The 21,017-nt window shown below is 33.9% G+C and overlaps 1 protein-coding gene across 1 annotated transcript in view; it reads left to right on the top strand.

Annotated features, from left to right (window-relative positions):
- Nucleotides 1–2,945: 2,945 nt before the first annotated feature.
- The window catches only part of LOC124540216, a 40,058-nt gene continuing 21,986 nt past the window's right edge, over nucleotides 2,946–21,017 (top strand). Inside the window, exon 1 of the mRNA XM_047117680.1 lies at nucleotides 2,946–7,644. Within this exon, the coding sequence (XP_046973636.1) occupies nucleotides 2,946–7,644 (4,699 nt within the window). The remainder of the gene's footprint in view (nucleotides 7,645–21,017) is intronic.

Here is a 21,017-nt window from a genome sequence, read left to right as displayed (position 1 = left end):
TTGTCAAATAGCCTATTCGTAAACTTTGTGCTGACTTAATTATCAAATATAATACACCAATACTTAATATCGATATGTTCCTGTTTGGAGATCTAATTGCTAATAATATATAAGAATAGAACATCTCATGAGAGAAATCGACTTCTTAGTTCTGTTCTGAATTGTACTTCTTGAAAAGACTATGTAAAGAAGTAAAACCTTAATAAAAGATAAAAAATAATAATAAACAAATAAAATTTTAATAAAAGAATCAATTTTATGATATTTACTGTTCATTCCATTGCCCGCTGTATATTTATTATTCATTGAGTGCAGTCGTTCTAGCTGTCATGTAAAACTACATCACGTCGTACAAACTCCACAACAACCTCTCATAAAGTTGCAGACTTTGTTATCTATCGATGGGTACACGTGGGTGACATTGTATATTGTATTTTATTTTGGTTGAATCATGTGGAGCCACGAAAATTATAGAATTTGATAAAGTGTAAATTACTTGAACGTTGTGAGATGAAACTGAGATGACGCGGATAGCAATGAACCCGGAGGTCAAGCCCATGTACAATATTGGACAAGTGATGATGATTTATAAAATTATATGATATATTTATACATGTATGCAGGATATCCAAAAACCACATAACTCATATTCAGCATAGTTCAGAATATACATCTTAATAACAGTTTTCTAAAATGCTAAGTACTCATTGGTTGAAAGTTACGTTACCGTCACCGAATCACGACATTTTTAATCCCCGACGCAAAAAGAGGGGTGTTATAACTTTGACGTGCCTGTCTGTGTGACTGTCTGTCTGTGGCATCATAGGGGAGCGAGCGTTATTGTACAAAATAATAATAAGTGTTATATAAAAGATGAAGTAGGTAGGCATGTAACACTAATTAATTAGGAGCGGTCCCCCAACACCAAGTTTTTTTTAAATATTAATACATACTTATACATATAGGTACTTTAGGATTAATTATCTTTTATTATTTTTTACTATTTAAAGGTAGCTTATGTTTTTTGTGGAGGGGGTTTCTGAATTTTTTTATTAAATAGACATTCATCAAGCCAAATGACTATACTAAGTTTAACTAAAAACATCGTTTCAGAACATGGAAGTAATATTGACTTTATCTAAAAGTAATATTTCTAAAATAATCTTCATCTTACCGAATACATTTTATCACACCTTAACTCTATCCTTACTAATATTATAAATGCAAAAGTATCTCTGTCTGTCTGTCTGTCTGTCCCGCTTTCACGGCAAAACTACTGAACCAATTGTAATGAAATTTGGTACACAGATAGTCTAAAGCCTGAGAAAGGACATAGGCTACTTTTTAACTGGAAAAAAGGGTTATAAGGGGGGGTAATGGGGGGTCAAAGTTTGTATGAAACTTTTTTTTGGAATGGACTACGGCTTTGAAATTTGGCTTAAATATTGTTTATTGAAAATAAAGAAATATGTGCTCAGCGGTTTTTGTGTATTTTTCTTTTATAAGGGGGCAATGGGGGTGGGGGGGTCAAACGTTTTTCGAAGCTTTGAAATTGATACTTTCGCGTTTATAATATAAGTATGAATTTAAAACAATGAAATATGAGCACCGCAGTTATTGGGTATTTTGCTGTTATTATGTTGTTATTTTGCGGTATTGGGGGGGGGGGGCGGTTCAGAGCTTTGTAAAACCTTTGACCCCCGTCAAAGCTTTGAAATTTGACACAAATATTGTCCTTTTAAAGCAATGAAATATGCGTACCGCGGAAGTAACTCTGTCTGTCCGTCTGTCTGTCTCTCTACCTGTCTCCTCGCTTTCACGCGAAACGCGAAACAAATAGTTTAAAGTCTTTAAAATCTGCGGCTGCGAGCCTGCGAATCGCCGCGCGTGGAGGCGGGGCTTGGCGCAACGCGCCGCGTGGTTTAGTGGGGGTAACATGTCTAAGTGTCGTTACCCGAACGGGCAGACACGTGAGGGCAGACGACTGTGACACACGCATGCGAAATTGAAATTTTTCCGATACAAATTCATTGGTATTCACTTCAAATTGATTACAAAATCGTGAATCAAGTATCTTTTCGTTTTTGGTTTTCTTTAGTTGGGTCATCGCATTGTATTTTATTCGTTATTCTTATTTGTTGGTACATTTGGATACTATAATTTCTTGGTTTTGGTTTTTTGATTGTTGTTATTAAATGTTAAGTAGGTCTTTATTTCGCGTGTGTATTTTCGTAAAACATACGTAGTAACGTACTTTTGTGTTTTTAATGCTCTCAAAAAAAAAACCTGTAAATTTAAATTACATATTAAGTTTATTTGCTTCGACTATTTTCTTGAGTTAAATATATATTGTAAGTTAATAGTATTAAAATTTTGTTCATTGTCAATAACAATAGTTAAATAAGAAAAAAACTGTAAGCTTAAATTGCATATTAAATTTATTGTTTCGACTATTTCCTTGAGTTAAATATATATTGTAAGTTATAGTTAACTAATTCAATAAAAATAGTTAAATAATTTCTTTAAAATAATTTCGATTTTTATTAAATTGTTTTGCGTGTGTATGTTCGTAAAACATAATATGTATTTCTTTTTTTAACATTAATGCTCTTAAAAAAGCATTAAGTTTAAATTACATAGTAAGTTTGTTTGCTTTGATCACTTTCTTAAAATAATACATATTTAAGTTATAGTATAGTATAAAGATTTTGTTTTTTGTAAAAAAAATTGTTAAGTACTAAATAATGTAAGCATAAACGTAAATAATTTATATTCATATTGAGAAGTTTTTCTTTGTAATTACAGAAGTAAAATAAAGTATAAATACTTAGTTAAAGGTGTTTTTACAATCTTATAATATATTTTCAATCGAGAGGTAATTTTGGTTCGTGTACAAACTATAAGTAGAACTTTTTTTTATTTAATTACGTTGTTTTTATTCTAATATGCCTAGAAAACGCAAATCTGATCTAGGGCGAAGTTCTAGCAGAGCTCGCGCTAAGAGAATCGCTAGAAGCCAAGAGTCTGAAGAGCACACTCAAACCCGTTTGACTTTAGATGCCGAGCGTCATGCATCGCAAAGAGCTGCTGAGACTGAAGAGCAAAGCCAAGCGCGGCGGATTTTAGATGCTCAACATCACATAGCTCAAAGAGCTGCTGAAACCTTGGTTCAAAGTCAAGCACGGCGACGATTAGATGCTGATCGTCACGCGGCTATGAGAGCTGCTGAGACCTCAGAACAAAGTCAAGCACGGCGACGATTAGATGCTGATCGTCACGCGGCTCTGAGAGATGCTGAGACCTCAGAACAAAGTCAAGCACGGCGACGATTAGATGCTGATCGTCACGCGGCTCTGAGAGATGCTGAGACCTCAGAACAAAGTCAAGCACGGCGACGATTAGATGCTGATCGTCACGCGGCTCTGAGAGATGCTGAGAATTTAAAACAAAGGCAAGCACGGCGAGGATTAGATGCCGAACGTCACGCATCTCAAAGGGCTGCTGAAACATTAGAACAAACACAGTTACGAAGGGTTTTAGATGCTGATCGTCATGCTTCATTATTTGCTGTAGAGTCCCAAGAAGAATCGCAAAGACGACGTCTTATAAATGCTGAAAGGCTGTCGCAAAGGAGAAGAGCATTTACACACAATACATGGGATTCATTTCATGAGGCTGCTTTTGATTATGACCCTTCGATCGATTATATTAATCATCGATTAATTCTTATAGGACGGATGGATAAAAAGTGTACATACTGCGAAGCATTGAAATGGAAAGAGGAAACTCCGGGTATGTGTTGTTCTGGTGGCAAAATATCACTTCCATCCCTTGGTGAGCCAGAGGAACTTCTAAAATCTTTACTTTTGTACGACAGTAACGAATCACGCTCTTTTTTAAACAAAATAAGGAAATACAATTGCTGTGGAGTAGATAACGAAGTTGTTATGCCCGGATTTTCCACTACGTTTACAATCCAAGGACAGATCTATCATAGGATTGGTTCTTTGCTGCCAACAAACGAACAGCCAAAATTTTTGCAAATTTACTTCATGGGAGACGAAAACAGCGAAGTTGATCGTAGGTGTCAAACTATTCAAGGAGTTGAAAGAGATATCGTTTTAAAAATTCAAAGAATGTTGCATGAGCATAACAGCCTCATTAATACTTTCAAAACTGCGTTGGAAAGAATGCCGGGAGAAGAATACAAGTTGGTCATGCACCCTGACCGTACACCGAGTGGAGAACATGAAAGACGGTATAATGCACCCTTAATCAATGAAGTCGCAGCCGTGACATCTGGCGAACAGTTTGCTTCCCGTGATATTATTTTACACACCCGCAATGATACATTAACCAGAGTACCCGACACACACAAATTTTACGACGCGCTGCAATATCCGCTTATATTCAGCAAGGGGCAGGAGGGGTATTACTTTCAAATACCTCAAGTCAGTTCTGTGACAGGCTTGCCCTTACCCAATAAAAAAATATCTTGCATGGATTTTTATGCGTATCGTATCATGATTCGAGAAAATGATTTTAATATAGTATCACGATGCAGACAACTGGCTAATCAGTTTTATGTTGACATGTACGTAAAAGTTGAAAGCGAAAGATTACGTTACATATCATTAAATCAAACCAAATTAAGAGCGGAGAACTACATTCATCTTCAAGATGCTGTGGCAAATGACGGTAATGTTAATCCTAATAATTTAGGTAAAATGGTTATTTTACCGTCTTCATTTGTAAATAGCCCCAGGTACTTGCACGAATACACTCAAGATGCTTTTGCTTATGTACGTACGTATGGTCGCCCTGATTTATTTATCACTTTCACCTGTAATCCCAAATGGCCTGAAATAGCTGATGAGTTGCTGCCGGGACAAAGTGCGATAGACAGACATGATATAGTTGCGAGAGTTTTTAGACTAAAAGTTAAAAAGCTAATGACTGTAATTAACAAAGGAAAAATATTCGGTGAAGTATTATGTTTTATGTACTCGATAGAATGGCAAAAACGCGGACTACCACACGTGCATATTTTATTGTGGTTAAAAGAGAAGTTGAGGCCTGATCAAATAGATAATATAATAAACGCTGAAATACCGGATCCCAATAATGACCAATCACTGCATGATATAATTGTTACAAATATGATCCATGGTCCTTGCGGACCTGAAAATCCCCAATGCTCTTGCATGAAGGAAGGCAGATGTACAAAAAAATATCCTCACAAGCTTATTAAAGAAACTGTCCACAATGATAACGGATATCCACTGTATCGTAGAAGGGCGCCAGCAGACGGAGGTCTCACAGCATCTATAAAACTCAGAAATGGTAGTTATGTTACTGTAGATAACGGTTGGGTGGTTCCTTATACCCCTATATTGTCAAAAATGTTTAACGCTCACATAAATGTCGAAGCTTGCAGTTCAGTCCGCGCTATTAAATATATATGCAAGTATATTAATAAAGGTAGCGACCAAGCTATTTTTAATTTCAGGAATACGGAGGCCGCTAATCCGATCGACGAAGTACGTACATTTCAGTCTGGGCGTTATATCAGTAGCAACGAATCTGTGTGGCGGCTCTTAGGATTTCCATTACACGAGAGGCACCCAACCGTCACACACCTCAACGTGCACCTAGAAAATGGTGAACGTGTCTACTTTACTGAAAATAATTTTCAAGAAAGATTATCTTCACCTCCGAAAACGACACTTACTGCTTTTTTTGACCTCTGTTCCAAAGACGAATTTGCACGAACTCTTCTCTACGTTGAGGTACCAAGATATTATACTTGGAACACTGCAAGAAGAGAATGGAAACGACGAATTCAGGGGGTACCTGTTCCAAATTGGCCTGGTGTCAAGTCTGGAGATGCGTTAGGTCGAGTATACACTGTCCATGTTAGTAATATGGAATGTTTTTGTTTAAGAATGCTTTTACACCATGTGCGTGGGCCTACCTCCTTCAAAGATCTTAAAATGCTCAATAATCGAGAACTTTCGAATTTTCGAGAGGCATGTGAGGAAAGAGGACTATTGGAAAATGACAATCATTGGGATATAACTTTAGAAGAGGCTGTACAATGCAAATCTGCGCCCAAGGTGAGAGAGCTTTTTGCTATATTAATAGCGACATGTGCACTTTCAAATCCTCAAGAATTGTGGGAAAAATATAAAAATGATATGGCAGATGATATTTTACACAGACTGCAAGAACATGATCAAAATGCTTCATACAATGATTTAATTTACAATGACGCCTTAACAAAAGTTGAAGATCAAGTGATGACAATTACTGGAAAAGATTTATCTGATTTTGGCATGAGCAGACCACACAGAATTGGGGAAGTTAGTAGCGATTTAATGCGAGAACTAGATTACGATACCGATTTATTAATGCAACAAATAGCAGAAGCCCTTCCACTTTTAAATTCTGAGCAAAAAATAATTTTTGACACAATAATTGAAAAAGTTTCCAGTGGCCGAGGTGGTTTGTTCTTTTTGGATGCTCCAGGAGGTACAGGCAAAACCTATATTTTAAATTTATTATTAGCTCAAATCCGGAAAGATAAAGGAGTTGCTGTTGCAGTTGCTTCTTCTGGAATCGCTGCTACACTACTTAGCGGGGGACGAACAGCGCACTCAGTTCTAAAGTTACCATTGAACTTAGCTCATGAGGAAATGCCGGTATGCAACATTAGTAAAAGCAGTGAGCGCGGAAGAATGTTACAGCAGTGTAAGTTGTTGGTTTGGGATGAATGTACGATGTCCCACAAAAGGGCCATTGAAGCACTAGATCGCTCAATGAGGGATATCAAAGGCAGCCAGGATATCATGGGAGGGATGGTGGTACTTTTAGCCGGTGACTTTAGACAGACCCTTCCGGTGATTACTAGGGGTACGCCGGCAGATGAAATAAATGCCTGTTTGAAAGCATCTGCATTATGGGTTCACGTGAAAAAGTATTGTCTCACCACGAATATGCGAGTACAACTTCACCAAGATTCTCAAGCCGGGCATTATGCAGCTACTCTTCTAAAAATCGGAGAAGATCGTATGCCAACTGACAGTAACGACATGATTACACTGAGTCGTGAGTTCTGTCAAATTGTCGATAGCTCAACTGACCTGTTAAATAATGTCTATCCGGACCTTCTGACAAATATGGCCAACGTAGAATGGCTATGTGAAAGGGCAATTTTGGCGCCGACTAATGAAATAGTTAATAAAATAAATGAACAAATCATGTTAAACGTTCAGGGAAATGTTGTCGAATACCTCTCAGTGGACAATATTATGGACACTGAACAAGTTACATCATACCCTATAGAATTTCTCAACTCCTTAGAATTATCAGGAGTACCATCCCATAAGTTAATGCTAAAAGTTGGTGTTCCAGTCCTATTAATGAGGAATCTTGACGCTCCAAGGCTATGTAATGGTACTCGGCTACAAATAACACATCTGGGGCGCAACATTATACAAGCTACAATCATGACTGGAATTGCAAAAGGACAAAATGTCTTGATTCCCCGTATTCCGATCATTCCGACAGATTTGCCATTTCAATTTAAAAGAGTACAGTTCCCTCTGAAAGCAGCATTTGCTATAACAATTAACAAAGCCCAAGGTCAGACGCTTAAAGTTGCAGGAGTTCATTTAGAAAAAAGATGTTTTTCTCATGGGCAACTCTATGTGGCATGCTCACGTGTATCAAATCCAGAAAATCTTTATGTTTTGGCAAAAGATAGCAAAACAAAAAACGTTGTTTATAAAAACGTACTTACTTAAATGTGCTCATATTTTATCAAGCTTAACACTTTAACCCTTATTTTTTATAACATCCTAAGCATACCAAAAACACCAACCAACGCAAAATATTTAAAAGGCTGTATTTAGATGTTCCTTTCCTTTGCTAAACCTTTAAACCCGGTAAAATTAGCATTGCAATAGACCTTATGTATCTCTATAATCTTAAATAAAACTAAAATTATAAACGCGAATGTTTGTGAAGATGTTTAAATGTTTGTTACCCACGCAAAAACTACTGGATTCATTTTGAGGAAACTTTGCAGTAATGTAGACTATTTTTCACCCGGCATTCCCACGGAAACGGGAACCACTGCGCTCTGTAAACTAAAGTCCACGCGGACGGAGTCGCGGGCAACAGCTATATTACATAATTATACCACTTTGCGGAACGCTCAGCGAAGCGGGCGGGTACGGCTAGTAACTTTATAATTATGTTGATGATGTCAACACGTCACGCAGTTCACCAAACATATACCACCAAGTTTTACACCAGATAGTTTTATTATTCTGATCAAGTAAATAAGCCATTTTAATTACAGCTCTAGCTCATAATATAAGCTCACGTTATGTGCCTTTTAATACTAATGTCTAGGCACGTTTGACCTCTTTTTCTGCCGCCTTGCTCTCAATAAAAAGGCCAGGGCATCTACCTCGTTGTTCTTTACACACATATCTTTAATGGCCACACCCAATCGCCTTCGAATGACCCAACTTTACGATACAATTAAACAACTGTTTGATGGTCAGTCGTTATTGGTCAGCTCGGTCAGCTTCTATGACTTACTATATGATACGCGTAACTAAATAGTAATAAAAAACTTTATTTGATACTTTACAATAATCGTAAACTAAATCTTTAAAATATATAATTTAGTTATGGAAAAAAACACATCATTTATAAGGATCAATCCTGTATCGTAACATCGTATATGTCAGTGAATAAATAGTGCTTTAAAAACATATAACCTGTCAATTAACATTATTTCAGGTTTCTGCTAACTGAAAAATATCTAGATCTTGAGATCCTCTGTTAAAATCCTGGGTATTACATGGTAGTAATAATTCAAATGCCTGATAATATGTCGGCAGTGAAAAAGAAGAAACACTCAAGATATAAAATAGTAATGTATGATTATGCTTTTTGAAAAAGTGGTTTTTATTTAAGTTAATAAACCTCATTCTCCAAAAGCACGGCATTGGTGCTTTAGTCCTTTCTAATTAATATATTGAAGTTATTTGGAATTTGAGAAGAAGTTCTTAGTCCAGACAAAAGTTTAGAAGTAAGTAATGCTGACATTTCCATATTTTGGAAATCGAGTAAAACTAATGCTCTTGATAAAGATAATTGACGACTGTTTCTGTTCGTTTGACTATTGAGTATTTTGCTGAACCTCTTCGTTAAAAGCTGTATTTGAGTTTAGTTTAATATTAATGATTTGCTTAAAAAATACGATAAACAATGCTTGTATAGGCCAACTTGAATTTTTATTATATTTTCCTATTGAATATAAAAAATCGACGTCCATTTCCTACATACTACAACTATATGAATAATATTCTATTTTCAGGAAACTATTACACACTAAAGCTTCAAGCAACATCGTATGTCCTGCGAATGACAGGTAACAAGTGATGTTTTAATCCAACCGAGCTTTCATGCCTCTGAAATGAAGCACAACATTGTGTAGGGTGTATAAAGCCTAGACACATTAATCGATCATATTATAAAGAAACTAAACATTGACCAATTATTTTTAAATTCATTGAATCCCTATAATTAACTTTATTATTTCAACAAATTACGTAATATATTTTATTCAAAAAATATTCACATTTCAGATATTTATGCGCAAATAAAAAATCATGGCCGCGTGGAATGGTGGCAAGAATGCTAGCAGCGTTTCCACGTTGAAGCGCTATTCCGATCCCCTTGTTGTTCTAGGTACATATAAGCCTTCAGATGTAGACGACATACTATGTGAGACTAGGAGATCATAAAGAATGCATTCATTTTTGCGCGCCTAAAAATGTGACGAAAACTTTCTTTTCTTCAACACGTGTAAACGCGTAAAAATGTCTCAATTTATTTTCTAATTATTTAAACGATTATAGCGCCGATAAAATGAGATAATTCTAATAAAAAGGACTTACGAAATGCGGCATCAAATAATTTTCTCTCAATGAGTACAGCTATATAATTCATTACCTAAATTTATTGATGATGCAAAATTTATTATATATAGAAATAAATAAAAAATAATCGTTCGTGGTAATTTTTTTTTCAAAGGGTAAGTCAGGTGTTTTTTTAAACTTTCCACTTTTGTTGGGAAATAAAAATGCAAGGATATTTACTACGAATCATTTTTTTCCTCACTCTTAATCTGTGACTAACATGTTAGCTTTTGATCTCTGTGCTAACCATATATGTTCGTTGCAGTTTCGAAGTAATCGTTCATTTATTTCCACCTACAGTGAGATGGAAATAAGACTCACTTTAAGGAAATATTTAAATAAATACGTGTTTCATTTATCGTTATTATTTACGATAAGTGTTTGAGATATCAAGTATAGTACGACACAACTTAGATGTAGCATCGGAAAATGCAATGGAATGAAAATAAAACCGATTACTGCCGATTTACACAACAAATAGAAATAGCTCCCTATCGCGCTATTCGACACTATTCGTCGCTATAGATTCTCGCGTCAGAGAAAGTAAGTGCATGTAAATCGACGTGTCAAATTGACGAATATATTAGGTCATACGATATTACAAGTTATTACGTTTGTGCAAAGATCATATACGCACGAGAAATAAATATTGATAATTAGGGGATAGCGTACTCAATTCGGATGTGATCGGTTTTACGAATTTTGCCGATGCTACATCTAAGTTGTGTCGTACTATAGTACGAATACTCTACTAGAGAACCAACGTCACTTAAGATGTTTATGCCGTCAGTTGAATGCACAACTTAATTGACAGAGCACCGCACACGCGACACTTGAAAGAAACTGGTTCAAGATCTGAGGACTCGTAGTTTCTTATATTTAAATGTAAATATTTTCTCGTATTTACAATTTTATTATTTTAAATAAATTTTATCAATAACAAAATACTAGCATTCTTGCCACCATTCTAGGCTGTAAAGATTTATACAGTAAGTATTTTTAGTTAATACATACAATATGTAAGCATTTAATGTTATTAATTCTTATGTTAATAAAAAGTATAATACTTTAAAAAACAAAAAAAAATAACAAAATTATTGGGTTTTGTTAAACTTGTCGTGAAAATATTTAAACCAACACAAAATCGTATAATCAATTATTTAGCCTTATCACTACCACTAAATATATTTTAACAATAACCAAATCACAAACAATGAATGTTAAAAAATTAAAAAAATAATTTTATATATAATTATTAATTTTACTTGGTGGCTGGGCTTTGTGCAAGCCCATCTGGGTAGGTACCACCCACTCATCAGTTATTCTACATCCAAACAACAGTACTCAGAATTGTTGTGTTCCGGTTTGAAGTGTGAGTGAGCCAGTGTAACTACAGATACAAGGGACATTATATCTTAGTTCCCAAAGTTGGTGACACATTGACGATGTAAGGAATAGTTAAATTTTTACACCGTCATTATCTATGGGTGATGGTGACTACTAACCATCAGGTGGCCCATATGCACGTCCGTCAACCTATGCCATAAAATAAAAAATAAATAAAATAAAATTCATTCCGACTTTGAAATATACAAATAAATAAATAAAGTTATTTGGTACAAGTGCGCAATACTCTGAGGTGTACAGAATTTAATTAAGTCTAAGTCTACATTCCGAGTATTCTATTCATCGTAATGTTTAATTTCCGCGTTACATAGTTTTGCATCCGTGCCGTACGTTTACAAATAATCGTTTATAAATGCTTGTTATTTTAGACTGTTTGTAGCGCTCGGTTTCTCACAGAATTAGCCAAACTTAAAATTAATTTTCTTGGTTTAAACTTATATGTATAATACAAAACGATATATTATTTTAATTAATTTATATTCGGAAGGCATAACAAATTAGTACATTTAAAGATATGTGATAATCTTTAGTCATAGACTTGCTCAATGTATGGTTCATATGAGCTGAGATGGCCCAGTGGTTAGAACGCGTGCATCTTAACCGATGATTGCAGGTTCAAACTCAGGCACCACCATCTCGTGCTGGACGGTGAAGGAAAACATCGTGAGAAAATCTGCATGTGTCTAATTTCATCGAAATTCTGTAACATGTGCATTCCACCAACCCGCATTGGAACAGCGTGGTGGAATATGTTAAAGCCCTCTCCTTAATAGGAGAGGAGGCCTTTACTTTATTTTTATGGTTCGTTATTTCTAGTATTGAATAAAAAAAATTACGGTTTTCTCATCAAAAATTTAACTTAACTCTCATAAGCACTATTGAAACATGTCACAAATTTGAAATGATTCATAATATTTATTCTACTAAGAAGAACTCAAACTTCGTGGTATCGCATTTTCATTCACTTTGACCCTCTGATGTTAAAAAAAAAAGTCTTTCTGTAGTACTATTACAGAAAGACTAATTTCTATATCTGTTTGTTTCCCTACCTTAAGTTTGCCTGAAAGAGATCGCTGTTATAAAGGTACATCTTGTATTACCATAAAGAGTATTTCGATTTTTGTAAAGACTACGTACTACTACGTAATCTAACATTGTCACTGTACAGTAATGTAAAGTCATTGACAAGGCAACATAAAAATGCTAGTCTCAAATATCTGCACAGTTATTCAGCTCGAGTATTCTGTATCAGACAATATGCACTTTCGAAAATTCGAATAAAACAATAAAAGCTCTCGTTCCAAACAGTCAATCACAAATTTTAATATTCACGTGAGCATCACTGTCGATGTTTCTGATCAAAATGTTATTGAAACCGTTCCGATTCGATGTGTTTTTGATGTTAAATTATTTAAAACTTTACGTGAGCCGTGTGATTCATTTTCGTTGATTAAATTACAAATATTTTGCTTTAAATCAATTTTATTTACTTATTTATTTATAAAAATATATACTTGGTAACATTTATAAATAATAATAACAATGATAAATAAATATGAGACAACATCACATTACTCTCATCCCAATGTAAGCAGCTAAAGCACTTGTGTTATGGAAAGTCAGAAGTAACATCAGTACCACAAACATCCAGACCCAAGACAACATAGAAAACTAATGATAATCTACATCGACTTGGCCGGGAATTGAACCCGGGACCGGAGTGGCATACCATTGAAAACCAGTGTATACACCACTCGCCCACGGAGGTCGACGAACGAATTTATTTATATACTATAAAATGGGAATAAAAAGTGTACTTAGAAGCACAATTCGAGGGATCTGATATAATGATTGACTGTGACTTATATGTCTGACTGCAAGTTGTTGCAATCACGCTCAAACGGCCTTCACCCACCCTTTTCTTACTTTAAATAATATCTGCACACCTTATATTCTATTTGTCTGAAGTGATCTCCCAAATATTTAAAATAATTTGATTGCAATCTATATTACTATCATATCATGTGCAAGTGATTCTGAACGTCTGTCGTTCTTTGACGACCAAACCGCTGAACCGATTTTCATGAAATTTGCTATGCTAAGCAAGCTAAGCAAATATGAACTCTAAGAAAAGACATAGGCTACTTTTTTACCTTTTTATGATGCCATAAAATTTAGAACCATAACCTTTTTCTGGAGTAATCCCAATGATATTCTAATAAACAGTTTAGTTTATTTTTACATTTCGTTAAAAGTAAAAAGGATAGCTTGATAAAAACAATAACTGAAAGGGATAACTAGACATTTTAATTACGCAAAACGTATTACTATGTAATTCTGATGTATTATAACGTATTACTACGTAAAACGACTAAAAAACGTCACAATTAGGACGTTTTCTAGTCTCCACTTTTTGCGCTTTAATAACATATCTGTTTACTAAAACATCATAGAGTAATCGTGAAAACATGTAAAATTATTTGATTATTACAATACAATAAAATCAGTGTATGAGCATTTTTTTGTAATTTCAAAATAATTAACTTACTTAACTTTCTTAGATTAATTCTTCAAAGCGAGTAAAATATACTATTTTAAATAAAGATAATTATCGGTAAGTGTTCGCGCCTACGATTTTTATTTTAATAATATCTATATTATATATATATCTAAATTAATTTAATTTTAATTAACATTATTTTACTCGTAATGTTTTAAAAAAAGCCTTTTTTTAAAACATTCAAAAGAAAAAGAAATGTGTAAAATCGAATGTTCTGTGATCTTCTTTTATTTTTCTTATTCACTTATTAGCTATTAATGACAACGTAACAATGTATAATTAATGTGCAAGAATTATCAAGATTAAACTAGTTTTTAAAGCATTTTTTTGTTATTGAGTTCGGTTTGTATTGAGTTCGGACTCCAGTGTCTAATTAATAGACAGTAAGTATTATTTTAAGTTTAACTAACAAAAATCAATAGTATAATGCCAGAGGGACAAAGTCTCCTCTCACTTTGAGAAGAAGACTTTTGCTTATTCGCCTCGCTATAATGCAGGTTGGTTATAAATACGATGGATGAAGGGATATTAGCTAAATACAAAATATATCTCACCAAGTAGAAATAAACGCTCCTGACAAATGTACTACGCGTAGTGATTTCAAATGTAACCTTCTATAAATTGTATTTCAACTCCTACAATTACATTAGCATTACCTACACTATAAATTTAAACGACTTGCATTCTTACAACCTTGAAATAAAGTTGAAAATCAAATGTATTTATGTATCACATATTGTCAATGGGAATTGGAATCTTATTACTCGCGTATACAGCAGGTAATTGAATGATGGCATACCACTCGGAATATATGGGAATCACGCTTTTAGCATCCAGAACATAAGGAATCAAATAAAGATATTTCTTTTCTATACTCAGCTAAATGAAATTTACAGCAATTAAACTCTTATGGCAGATATAATAAAGTAGATTATTGTATGTCTTCTGCATAAGTGTTCAAACACGCATGGTAAGGCCGACATACGGTAATCGGATATCGTACTTCGAAATCTACGCATTTTCTGCTTACAGAGAGATCTATTATTACGTATGTATTTGTCGACATTCGTAATTCGACGGGATTATAAATCGGTTGCTATTGATTTTGTATATACGGTAAGTCTCCATCCAATTTGTAAATGTAAGAAATATTCTTTACAGGTAATTGTGAAATTGGGGTATTAGTTCTTACAAATTACTTGTAATAATTTTGATGTTATAAATTTCATTCGCGACATTTTGCTTTTGTATAAAATACTATTATGATTTTTATACTAATACAAGTGCTTGCCCGTGGCTTCGCTTGTTTTTTAGGGGTTTAGTTGTCATGTGTTAGGAAAAAAAGTATGTCCTTCCTAGAAGTTCAAACTTACTTCATACAAATTTCATCAAATTCGGTTCAGTGGTTTGGTCGTGAAATGGCGACAGACAGACAGAGTTACTTTCACATTTATGATATCAGTATACATTTTCCGTTAGCTTACCTCAAGTCGTTGATTCACTGATATATTTTAATACATCGGATTAAGCGTTAAAATAAGTAAACAATTGACCACATCACTACCAGCTCAATATATGAATACCGTAAAATGCGGGACTATTAAGTGATGTGCACCAATACTAATTAATACTAAAATAAAAAAGTTTTTTCGTAACGCTTTTACGTCTGTTTGGGTACGGAAAATGAAATAGGGTACCTAACATTTGACAGACCCCTACCCCTACCCCTTTGGGCCTGGATGTTTGTGGTACAGTCGTTACTTCTGATTATCCTTACCACAAGTATTTAGCTACATGCATTGGGATCAAAGTATTAATTAATTATGAATATTGTCCAATATTTTTTTATTATTCGACTAGGCTCATAAAAGTCAGTGGACGATTTATAAATTTGCCGCTAGTAGGCTATTCAATTTTTGCCGCACCTACCGATTTTTTTGAAATTCAATACGTTAGTTTGTTGTTGTTGTTCCCAATCATATTAATTACATTTATACTGAAATTGCAACTTTATGATCTGTGTTCTATCGTCCTCATTTCATCGGCTTTTTCCGTTATTATGTAGTGAAGAGTATACGAATAACGGACGTAATGTCTATTACATATAAGTACCTACTTTTGAATCGTCATGGTATTGTGTTGAATTTAATTTAAAGCTACCAATTTATCGAAGCGAAGTCAGTTCACGGTGTTATTTTAATAGGAAATATTGCAAAGTAATGAAATGTCAAACGGATGTATTGTTACAGCTAGGTTTGAAGCCATTAGTTTCGTTATTGAAAGGCATGGAGTAAAAACGTCCGTAAAAATAAAAACGCTTTTACGATCGCCGCTCAAATTATCTGGAAGTCCAATAAAACGTAATGTTGGGGGCACGCCGCTCGCCCTGATGATTAAGTTGTTACGCCGTATGTGAAATTACGCAGTTTTAATTTGGGAATCGAGACACGGTGTTTTATGGGTTTTTTTATGACATAAGGTGTGGTGCTGTATATAATCTACGTGGAACATTATGTCTTTATGTTGGCAACACTGAGTTTATTGACATATTTTTATATGGCCACAATATTGATGATTTTCCATTAAAATGTTAAGTTTCAAATAACGAATTTATATTTATTTCTTAAGTCTGACAACTTAAAAGGAATTCTTAATAAAACTATTTTCTCACAAAATATAAGGCAAAGTTTTATAAAGGTTAGGAATATAACTACTCTCGAAAACATTCAGCAAGACATTTAGTACTTTTCTCAAATAAAATTACATAAATATCTTTATATCTATTAATATTTTTAATAAATAAGATTAAATTTATTAATAGACTGAGCTAAAATTATTAACGAATTTTTATTACAAAATACCTTGACCCAGAAAGAAAGTCATAACTTTTAAGTTGAAATTGATGTTGTAAGTTGTTTTTAACATATAAGACTATATTATCATCATATATCTCTGTTTCGATATAGATATTGTAGATACTTATTATGTATCGACACTATATGTGTAGATATATATATCTACACATGGTATAGTTTGGCGGACGACGATATGGGCCACCTGATAGTAAGTGGTTACCCATAGACAATGACGATGTAAGTAATATTAACTATTCCTTACATCGTCAATGTGCCACCAAACTTGGGAACTAAGAGTACTACTAAGTTATGTCCCTTGTGCCTGTAGTTACACTGGTTAATTATGTGTTAATATTAGCCAATTATATATATTTATATTAAGTTAAAACGTGGCGACTATAAAACCTTTAAAACGTGAGTGAAACCGCTTGTAACAACTAGTTAATGTATCTTAGTCCTCTATGCTATTTCTTTTCCTCTATCATGAATCCAATCGTTATAAAAGTTTTGGGATAGTTCCGTACACACCTGCGAAAGGTCAAGCTCAAAAAACTTAGATCTTTTGTTTTCTATATTTTCCTTTATTATGAGCTGATATAGCCCAGTGGTTAGAACGCGTGCATCTTACCGATGATTGCGGGTTAAAACCCAGGCAAGCACCACTATATAATATATGTGTGCTTAATTTGTGTTTATAATTCATCTCGTGCTCAGCGGTGAAGGAAAACATCTAAAGAAACCTGCATGTATCTAATTTCACCGAAATTCTGCCACATGAGCATTCCACCAACTCGCATTGGAACAGCGTGTTGGAATATGTTCCAAACCCTCTCCTTAACAGAAGAAGAAGCCTTATCCCAGCAGTGGGAAATTTGCAGGCTGTTACTTTACTTTTTTTTACTTTTGAATCGTATATACTTTATTCAAGTAGGCTTTTACGAGCACTTTTGAATCGTCAATTTACAACTATATAAAGTGAAGCTACCACCGGTTCGGAAAGTACATTCTACCGAGAAAAATCGGCTAGAAACTCAGTAATTACTGATAAAGCAACATTTATAAAACTCTTTATATAAAGTTATTGATTTCGGGATATTTACCATGTTTTTTATTAATCAATAACTTTAATAATAAAAGTAACCATGTTAGTTAAAAATCTTTATAAAAATACATTCATTTTAGTTAATTACAATTATATTTGTAAATATATCCTGCCCGGAGGTCAACGAATATTATTCCCTCCCTTATAATATCGTCTGTATAATACTGTATTGAATAATATGCCTCCTTTTCCAATGTATTTTTTACAAATGATTTAAATTTATGAAACGACAGAATTTGATGTCGGATTAGTTACTGCTAAGTATTGTATAAATATATGTTTTTGAAACAGAAGTATATGTATATGTCAAAGTTTAATGTCCCACAAACTTGAAACTTTTGGAAAAGTTGAATAGTACTCCTCTGTTCCAGTTGAATACAAAACTAAAACTAGAATATTTAACGCTTGTTAGATTTTGTTACGATTCGTTAAATGATTTCAACGCTTTCAAACTGATGGAAACATTGTGGAATAGTTTATGAATTTATTTTCATATGAAAATATTTTATTTAATAAAGTTTACGTCATTTCTGATAAAATGTTAATCAACAAAATGTTCATAAAGTTTTCTAACCTTCTATAACAACTTTTCATTTTTTTTTCCTTCTTAGCTGTGCTATCAAAATTTAAGGCTCCTTGTATTCATACTGTCATTCTGGTGTACCTACATAAGGTTACTAGGAAGTACGAGCCTTATTCTATAATGTTGCTCCATTGCAACCTTGTTGCATGTATGCACATGTTGATGACGTCCCACAGTCATCAAATATTTCCTTTGATAGTTGATTTCCATCCTCTACGAGTATAAGATGACGATTAAAAAAGTGTTTTTGTTTTCAATATTATAACTAAATATTTACCTTTCCCTAAATCATCAATACACTTTATCAATCTATATATATACTACTATATAAATCTTTACAGTCTGTTTGTACACTCAATTTTTTTGTCGAATTTCGTCATAAATACTCATTTTATGACAGACTAATATCAGATTTACCATTTCTAAAATGTTTGTCTGTCTGTCTGTCTGTTTGTATGTCCCGTTATAACTCGAGAACGGCTGAACCGATCTTTACAAAAAATGGTGTACGGTAAGAACACGTAATTGCGCAAATGATCGAAAGAAGACGTGATCTTGAAAATAAGTTTATGGGTGTCATGAACTCTATTCAACCTATCAAAAAATCATTGAAGAAGATGAAATAGATGACAAATATAATATTATTATTTTGCTGCGACTAATGCCCAGCGAAGCGGGTGGGTAAACCTCGTACACTATACACCTTGCAAGGTTAGTTGTGATGTCATTGTACTTCTATAGAATATAGGATAAGTTGGTAGTACCCAGTCATGTATGGGAGGTACCTAATAATAATAATGAAACACTTTAATGCATATTTACACAGAACAATTGTATTAAAAATAAAGCAATATATGACAAAAAGCGATCATCTTATTCTATCAACTGTTCCGCGTTGATAAGAAAAGCCTTAAAATATTTAGTATGATTCGAAATACCTTATAAAAAGTTTCGCACAAAATAAATGTCATAGAAGCAAAAAGCATTAAGGAACGTCCTCACCGACACTAAGCAGCTGCGCCACTTACCTGAAAAATGACATAAATTCTTATTACTCTGACAGAATGAATAATTCGAAAAGCGGAGAGTTCCCAGTTTTATTTATTTCGCGAAACAAGCATCTCGTTGTGGAATTATTTTAACTTTTCCTACAAATTACTTTATTTAAGTTAATACATAGCGTGCCCCGCGGATTTATCGTAGTATATTATTACTTATGATAATAATTTCGTGCAAGTCTACGACAGACCCGATAGAAACCTATCCACAATTATAGATCGTTAAAAAATAATGATTTTGTAGTCGATAACATGTATTCATTCACTTGGTGGTAGGGCATTGTGCAAGCAAGTCTGGGTAGGTATCACCCACTCATCAGTTATTCTACCGCCAAATAACAGTACTCAGTATTGTTGTGTTCCGGTTTGAAGGGTGAGTGAGCCAGTGTAACCACAGGCACAAGGCATAACAACTTAGTTCCCAAGGTTGGTGGCACATTGACGATGTATGGAATAGTTAATATTTCTTACAGCGTCATTGTGTATGGGTGATGGTGACCACTTACCAGCATGTGGCCCATATGCTCGTCCGCCAACCTATACCATAAAAAAAATCCGCAAAACTCGTGTAATCGAGATTTTCAGATTAAATCCACGATATTCAATGTCATGACAGTTCAACGGGAGGCCATGTTTGATGTTAATAGTCGCGTTCAAATAGTGGGTTCCGAATAGCAAGATACCTTTAGTTTTAGTTATTTTACCCGAGTGAAGTCGGGTTTTCACGTTAAAAATTAAACAATTAAAATCAGGGTACTCAAATTATTCGATAAAACAATACGAAAATATTAATAAATTTCAATGTTGGATAAATAATCATTTCATTAAACTGCGTATGGAATTTCATTTGTGAAGAGAGTAACAATTGGTTTAATTTCCGGCTCCTCTATAATCTATAGTCTGAACCGGTCTTAGCTCAACATTTAACTTAAATTGGTAATGTGAAGATTCAATATTGCTTTATGAACAGACTTAAAAAAAAGTAAATTTTATGAGCGGTGATATACGGAAAGTGACCGGTAGAACATGGATGAGAATGGCCGAAGAACGGGCTCAGTGGCGCGTCGACTAATCATTATGATGATTTTTATTTTACCATCTGGGATTGTATTATAAATTAAATAAATTTGTATTTAAGATTATAACTTTTGATGTGCTTGACTAATTTATAAGTAATTATTACTAAACACGACCGCGGAACTTTCTTATTGTTTACGATAGCTTTTATCCGTTTCAGTTTTAATAAAAGAGATAAAAAATGACAAGTACCGTGGGATACCCAGTTGCTTTCGATATATATTATATATCAAATGGAAAAATTAAATAAATCATTTTCGTTTAATATAAGGAATATAAATAAATAAATAAATATTGGACAACATCACATACATTACTCTGATCCCAATGTAAGTAGCTAAAGCACTTGTGTTATGGATAATCATATTTATTTAAAA

The sequence above is a fragment of the Vanessa cardui genome, chromosome 24 (genome assembly GCF_905220365.1).
Source record: "Vanessa cardui chromosome 24, ilVanCard2.1, whole genome shotgun sequence".
NCBI classification, from domain to species: Eukaryota; Metazoa; Arthropoda; class Insecta; order Lepidoptera; family Nymphalidae; genus Vanessa; species Vanessa cardui.
The sequence above is the reverse complement of the archived record's forward strand: the minus strand, read 5'-3'. Positions and strand labels throughout refer to the sequence as shown.